General features: G+C 47.2%; 1 protein-coding gene across 1 annotated transcript; it reads left to right on the top strand.

The window, feature by feature from the left end:
- Window positions 1–309: 309 nt before the first annotated feature.
- Window positions 310–5586, top strand: LOC134474795 (spermatogenesis-associated protein 31D1-like). Its single transcript, XM_063243483.1, has 4 exons — window positions 310–525; window positions 1231–1270; window positions 1767–1827; window positions 2104–5586. Exons 1-4 carry the CDS (start codon window positions 337–339, stop codon window positions 5570–5572), a joined length of 3759 nt encoding a protein of 1252 aa, XP_063099553.1. The 5' UTR covers window positions 310–336; the 3' UTR covers window positions 5573–5586.
- Window positions 5587–7779: the final 2193 nt, after the last annotated feature.

Here is a 7779-nt window from a genome sequence, read left to right as displayed (position 1 = left end):
TCATGCATGTGCTCTTTTCCAATGCAGCTACAGGTTCTTCACCCTGTATAGCCCAGTCTCCAATAATTCACTCCGAAGTCAGCCCTCCTGTAGGTAGAGGAAGGAAACCTGACCACCCCCACAGTTTCAGTCTCTGGGTGGTTGTCAGGGAACTTAAGGAAAGGGTGTAGGCAGGGAATAAACAGAGGACTCTGCCATGCTGGTGGATGGGGGAGGGTCAGCGAGAAGCCTTCCTCAGGTGCCCCTCCCTTCCCCTGGGGAACCCTTTGTGATTCTGTTGGGCTTTATGATGCGGGCAGGTACATAGTCAAGCTCCTGCAGCTTCACCTTTGGATTATGCAGAATGTTCTCTCCTTTCTAAATAGCCAGCCTGAGCCATGGCTGAGCTTTGGCTCAATGTTCTTGGATACAGAACCCAACTACACCTTTCTGAGTGCAGCAGGGTTGCTTTTTCTCCCGTTCTTGTGCTATCCATTGCTGAAACCATGGTTACCATTCCTCTGGAAAAACAAAGACATCCAAAAGGTATGGAAATGTAGGTGAATCTCTAAGAGGGAGTCTTTGTTTTTGTTTCTCATTTCAATTGTCAAACTAAGTGAATTTAGCTGTCTCAGGACACTCCTATAATGGGAAGTCTGCCAGGAAGATTTGCCACCTCTCTTTGGGGGAAAAGGCAGTAGGAAGGAATGGGGAGGCTCACCTTTTCCATCCAGCCAGCCCACTCACTACCTCTCTGTGCGTTGTGGCAAGGCTTTCCAAGATATGCTCTCCCTGCAGCTGACGGGCTCAGCTACAGACTGTGTACTCTGAAGGAGAATAGTCTCTTTTGACCCCAGATGCTGAGGCCTGTTCCCAGCCCAGGGTCCTTCCCAAGCCTGCCTCCCTGTTGGGATGACCAGGAAAGCCATGCCGTCCTCTAGCAGTGTCTGAACAGAGAAGAGCCTGAGCCCCCTCCTGAGATCCTCAGAGGGACACACAACTGACTGTGAGTCTAGGTCTCCACCATTCTCTCTCTAGCCGAGGCTGGGAAAGTGTGGGTCTCATGGATAAAAAAGTCTCCTTTGAGTTTCTCAAGGAGATAAAATTGAAAATGATAGTCTTTCAAAATGAGTGAAAGGAACAAATTTCCATTAAGAGGGACAGTCATGTGACTCATGGGAAACTACTGTCTGAGAAGGAAGCAAAGGATGAGTTCTGGACACTCTGTTTATTTTGTATTTATTTTTTCAGCCACAGCTCAGTGTCAAAAGGAGAAGTGGAACATTGAGAGGTGCGTTTTTTCCTTCCTTACCTGCCCGTGGTGGTTGTTAGACACGGTCTCTGTCAGGACACAGAGGCCTAGATGAGAGGTGCCCAGGAAGGCTGTAGAGCCCACTCTGACTGCGTGACGTGAAGCAGCAATGGAGCAGAGCTGTGTGCTCTGTGAGAGGTCCAGACAGGACTCTCGGGCAGAGCTTCTGCTTCCTGACAGTGTGCAAAGTACTTTATTTATGGATTCCCAGCTTTATCAGTGAGGTGACTTCTGACACTTTTGCTTCACTTGATAGTTTTGAGCATCGCATGGGATGATGAATGTGCAGGTACTTTACAAATGAAGCCACAGACCCACGGGGATCTTCTTAACAACATCCACCACCATGTCAAACCTTGTCTACTGACTTTTAGGGTTTTGAGATTGTAAAATCCTGAGTTTCTCATGAAGTGTCTCCTGTAAGAGCCCTGTGTTCACACCTTCCTTACCTGTCTCCCGTTGTTTGTTTTTCCAGGTCAGAAGACAGGCCAGGGAGAAGCCGAGGAGTGGAGGAAGCTGCTTTCTATTCTGAAAAGGTGACTCATCACTTCCCTTTTGCCCTGATCCCTTTTCCTATGTGTTTAGTACACAGAAAGAAGCAGTGCATCGTGCGCTGGCCATAGCAGGGCAGCCACAGCAGCAGGGAAGGGAATGCAGGCTGGGAGGAGTTGTGGAGCCCTGCATGAAGCCATGGCTTTGGGGCAGCAGGAAGAGGTAGGAGGAGCCAGGTGTCCCCACCCCCACCAGGATAGCATGATTTCCTTTGTTTATGCTGGTCTTGGCTGCTACCTTGTACTTTGTGTCTCTTGTAGCCCCTCGGGCCAGCACCATGACATTACACACTTCCGACAACTGCTGTGTCCAGATCCCTTCTGTAAGGTGTGTAATACCACAACAGCTAAGGTCCGTCGTCTGCTCTCTCAGGCATCCCTGGAAGATGATGCTCCCACTATATCTCATTTGTCATTCACTGCTTCAGTGAGAAAGCCATCACTCACTCCAACCTCTGCCATCTCTGCGATTTCTGCAGGGCAGCCAACTCCAGCCTCATTGACTGAACAGTCTCTGCTTCAGCCCTCCACTGCCCCACCTTCCCAGGTCACTCCTTTAGCAGATCCACTTTCATCCTTGGTGCTGAGTGACTCTGTGTCAGCAGAGCCCAACCCTCCCTTAGATCCCAGAGTCCCTGTGGACCAAGTCCCATCGGAGCCACTTACCACTCCCTCTTGCCTACCACATCCTACTCAAGTAAAAGAAACTGTACTGCAACCAGAAGCCCTGCTGTGCGTTGATGATCGCTCTGGTGACTTGTCCACTGATGACTTCAGTTCAGCAGAGGCCTCCTTTGGAGCACAAAGCACAGCTGACCAGGTAGAACCTGGATCCTTAGGGGTTCCCAGATCTGCTGATCCTGCCCTCCTTGAGAATGACATCAAAAAAACAGATGATTTCCTGATGTGCAGTGAACAAGAAAAAGAAGCAGAATCTTTTGCAAAACGACATGAGCCAGTCTGCCCACTGACTACTACAAGAAGACCAGAGTCTGCTGAGGATCAGCAGTGCTCTGTACTCTCCTGTCTTCTTGAGAGCAGTGACAGCAAACGAAAAGACCTGCACATGAATCACAAGGTTACAGGTCCTAAAAACTTGGAGGATCAGGTAGAGCAAAAAGGTAACCAGTTCTGCCATCACCCAGAACTGCTTAGACAGTCGCTGAATCCTCTTATCAATACTTCAGGTGACTGTTTCAGTGCAATAGCGAAGATCTTCAAAGCCTATGAAGCTCCAGTCCTCCCACACACTCCTCCTCTTTTTTTGGCAGAGGTCCAACCTCAAATCGTGAGGCAGTCTCCAACCCACCATCTCCATCTTGTACAGGCACAGGGCCAGCTTCAGTCCCTGTCTACAGTACTGCCAGATCCTGCTCTAGCCCAGAATCGCACCTGGGAAATGTGTTTTCATAGCACTCAGAGTGAGGTACAGTCTCTCACACTTTCTGAAGTTCGCCACCTAGAATATAATATGCTACCAAAAGTACAAGAAAGTGAGCGGTGTTTCCCCTCTGTGGTCCAAAAATTCCAGGAAGACATTGGTCCTCCAGCTCACAAGCTACCATCAGTCACTGAGTCCCCCAAAGCCCAAGTGCCTGTCTCCATCCTTCCTAGAAAACTCACACTCAGCAGTGAGCTGAGGGAAAAATTCGAACACCATTTTCAAAAGAAGCTCATTGAATACCAGTGGGGCTTGTTCCCCAGAGCTCCATCAGTGGTGTGTCCCCTTCAGACACAGTGCCCTGTGACAGCTGAGACAAAGAGTAGTCATGGAACCAACCATGTCTCTTTGCTTAAGAGTCAGAGCAGCAAAGACCTCAAGAATTTTGAACTGAGCCAATCCAGGTTTCATGAGAGCATCCAAGAAACTCTTCCTCTCCAGAAGGGGGTGGAGAAGAGACAGGAGCACAGTCCAGAGACTGGCTCCAAAAACAATCAGTTGGGCAGCCCACAAGAGGCTCCACAGAGTGTTCTGGGCTCTGACTCAGAGACAGACCCAGAGAGTCACCTGCAGAGGTTCATAGGGAAAATTTCACAGGCATCATGTGTGAGCTTAAGACAGAAGCAAATTATAAAAGCCTTAGAAGTACATTTGTACAAGAAATCTGAGGAAATCTGTAAGGGTCACATCCCTGATACTGTGAACATATCAAGACATTCCACCAGTTCAACACTTTCCTTAGCTGAAGAATGCTCCAAGCAAATACAAGATGGACATCTGGCATCATTGGAGGGTAAAGACAGCTACCCAAATACTTCTCGGAATATTTCCTTCCTCAGTTACAGCAAAGAAAAGATGTTGGAAGATCATATTAAAATTTTTCATAGCAGAAAGATGCAGGGACTTTCACACAAGGCCCAGGAATCCACAGAAATCTCCATCCCAAAAAAGGATCCATCACAGCCCCTTTCTGATGACCACATTCCCTCATCAGACACAAATGTTTCTGGGCTGCATGCTAAACCTGAGGTCTGTAAGCTCCTTAGAGAAAGTACCAGTGCTCTGCAGACATGCATTGTGAAAACACCAAATTCAGTTTTGGACGGTCCTTGTCCTGCTACCTCACCTGTAGACAAGGAAGGACAGGGGGACCTGAGACAGTCACCCTCTTCTACCATCCCTGAGCTTACTGGAAACATCCAGACATTAAAGGATGGCACACAGATCATTTTGAACCTCCAACACAACATAGACAAAGCAAGTCAGAAGCAGAATTTGCAAGCCAAGAGAAGCAGCCCAAGGTTGCCCACACGGCTGACTGGGGCAGGACCTGAGAAAAGGGAGAAGAGAATGAGCTCTGACAGTGACACAGAAAGGTTTCTGAGCCAAATGACAATGCAGTTACAAAATTTCCCTGTGTGTAAGAAGGCTGGAGCTTTGAAAGCACAGGAGCTCATTGTGCACCAGTCACAGCTCAGTAACGTCTCGACAAGCAGTAAGTCAGAAGGCATCCCAGAAAGAGATCTGAGTACAGGTAAGCCAGAAGCTTCTCTGACTACTGAAAGGTCTCCAGGAAGAACAGTAGTTCCCCAGGACCTCAAGCCATCAGGCTTTCAAAATCAGCTGTCTAGTGAGCCGATGTTTGAAATGGAGAATGTGGAGCAGAGTCAGGCTCAGGGCCTTTCCGCTGATGTGTCCCTGGCTTCCAGTGACTTGTCTCCCAAGACTTTATTCCATCATGACCAAGGTGACTGCTATGAGGACACAGCAACTTCCCAGGACAAAATAAAAACCCACATGGAGGAGGGGAAAGAGCCTCGGGACCCTCAACATGTCTTACGTCAGTACCAGGACAAGAAATTCCTCACAGCAGAAAAGAGAACACATTCTCTGACACTGAAAAGAAGAGATCCTGGTGGGATAAATGCAGGTCTGGGTGCATACCAGGGCAGGGAGAGGAGCCGCCCTGACCAAGACACTACATTGGATAAGACTCACTGGAGCAAGTCCTCCCTATCCCTGTCACTGGAGAGACAGCCTCCTCTTGAAAATCTTTTCAAAAATAAGATGAAACACTACTTCCAATGGTTTTGTCCTAGTACGAAATACAGAATGCAAGAAAGCTCCAAGGAGAAGACCAGCACCCCATCCTCCTCTGCACTGAGCAGAGGCCTGGAGAAAGCAAGAGCTGGATTGCCTGGGAACTCCAGAGACGGGAAAGTCAGCAGAGGCTTTGCAAAGTTCTTTAACCAGAAAGTGCAGGAAGAACATTTTCTTCCCCTCAAATAATTTCTCCACTGTTAGAAAACACTGTTCCCAATAAAAGTCCTAATAAAGAGATGTCTTTTTGTGTACTGAGTTGAGGGCACAGGTTGGGTAACTTGGGCTGTGCTTATGGAAAGTGCTCAGTAAAGCTCTCAATGATTGGCTCTTTGATTCTAAAAGTGACTAGTCCCCTGTAGCCCTTGTTGAGCAGATATCACATGCCCTCAAAAGAACTTTTCCCTCCCTGAAGTGTGAGGAAGTGGCTGTACTTCCTACCCTTTAGCTTAGCCTCCATGACACCGTGTGGCTGCCCATAACTTTTCCACCAATAGTTTCTGTTGGTCTTCCACACCGACAGGGAGGTGACAGACAGGTGAGGGTTTCGGGATGGGATGGATCAAGTATTTTCAGAGGCAGAGGTTGATCTTTCTTAGCGTTCAGAGGGCACTGCCACAGTGGCTTTTGGGGGGTGGGTAAGGCCTCGCAGCCTTGTGGGTGCCACAGAAGCTCTTGTGAGGGATGTACTAATGTGCTTCAGAAAGACACTTTTAAAATATTAATTAGTATGTGTTTTTGTTACATAGTGTACATACATTATGGGATGTTGGTACGTGTGCATAATACATCTTGATTTTTTTACCATCCCCTCTCCTCCCCCTCTCCATTTCTTGGTCACCTTTCCGTGTGTAAAAGATATATCTCCTTGATTTCTATTATCTGTATTTTATTTTATTGTTTACTTTCCATGCAGATTTTCTTGGTTGATAAATCTCCTAAATTATTTGTTTTTTCATGGCTTTGTCTTGTGGCTGTCTGCACAGTAAAAGGTCGCCTAGCTGTCAGTGGTAGGACTGTCAAACCAGCATCCACCTTCTTCCCAGGATAAAAAGTACTTAGAGTTAAAGGAAAAGATATCCTAGAGTGAGTGAGAAAGCAGAAAACATGGAAAAGGAAAGAACGACCATGCAGGGGGAACTGATGTTGATGCCACATGATTTCATTCACATTTCATGAACCTGTGGTGCTGTCCCTTTCCCTAGTAGCCTAGTTAGCACTTCCTTGGGGATGATCAGAATATGACAGAGCTTACTAACATCACACTAGCTATTGTTTGAGAGCTAAGTATCTAAGTATATCCTTCCTCTCTTTAGAGAAGGTAAACATGGTGCCTTCCTTTAATCCATGCTTGATGACAACATGCAGTATCTTCCCCATCAGTGTGTGTGGTTCACCCATCAGGATAGACACATCACTCTGAACTTCAATGGCCTTGATGGAACTATGGAGAGGTCTGGCCCTGTTACCTGAGCTCATCATCTAATGATGAATCATTGATTATGCACTAGGGATAGAGACTCATGGGTTCCACAGGGAGTTAGATAGAACATGTTCTGGTCAAGACTGAAATTTAACCACATACATTTATAAATAGTGGTATTTTGGGAAGGCAACTATATTAGCTGCTTCCCTTTGTTGGGACATAATACCCAACACTCACACTGTGAAAGAGGAGAGGTTTACTTTGGTCCGTTTTCAGAGGACACAGTATAAAGTTGGACCATTCCAAGGAAGAAACACATGGTGGAGGGTCTGGGGAAGAAAGGTGCTCATCCCATGGCAGCCTGGCTGCAGACAGAGAAATGGAGGAGCCCATGTCAGAAATGTGCCCTTGCAGGTCGTCATCCTCACAGTGACCTACTGCAACCAGCACCACCACCTGTCAGCACATTCAGCTTCTGAGCTCAGTCATCCACAGGTAAGTGCAGTGTCCTTGTGATCCAGTCACTTTATAAACTCATAGGACTTTGTGGGGACATTTTAGATCTAAATTCTAGTAGCAACTCTTCTTGAATGGACAGGGACTATAAAATGATTTGAGTTTCCCAAACGCCTCTTGAGGTGGTTTTTCCCACAAAAATTTGAGAATTCTGGGTGTCAGAATAAAAATAAAATATATGCCTGCTATAGCTCCTCATTCTACTGTAGCTGATCCTGTCCAGATCTATGCCCCTACCTGTGCAGTATCTGAAGTTCAGTGTTGCAATTTGAAAGCAGACTCTGCAGAATCCTTGGAAAGGTCCACAGTGGGAGGATCCAGGCAAGAAACTTGCAGAGGTGAGGAATCTGGGGAGGGCCTCAGCATCCACAGTGACAGGCTTTCCAGTGACCAGGCCTCTAAATTCCTTCACTGTCCTAGTTGAGGGCCTTTTCACTCCATTGCAGTGCACGTC

Source organism: Cavia porcellus, unplaced genomic scaffold, assembly GCF_034190915.1.
Source record: "Cavia porcellus strain 051 isolate PalLab524CR breed Dunkin Hartley unplaced genomic scaffold, mCavPor4.1 scaffold_2, whole genome shotgun sequence".
Taxonomy (NCBI): Eukaryota; Metazoa; Chordata; class Mammalia; order Rodentia; family Caviidae; genus Cavia; species Cavia porcellus.
The sequence above is the reverse complement of the archived record's forward strand: the minus strand, read 5'-3'. Positions and strand labels throughout refer to the sequence as shown.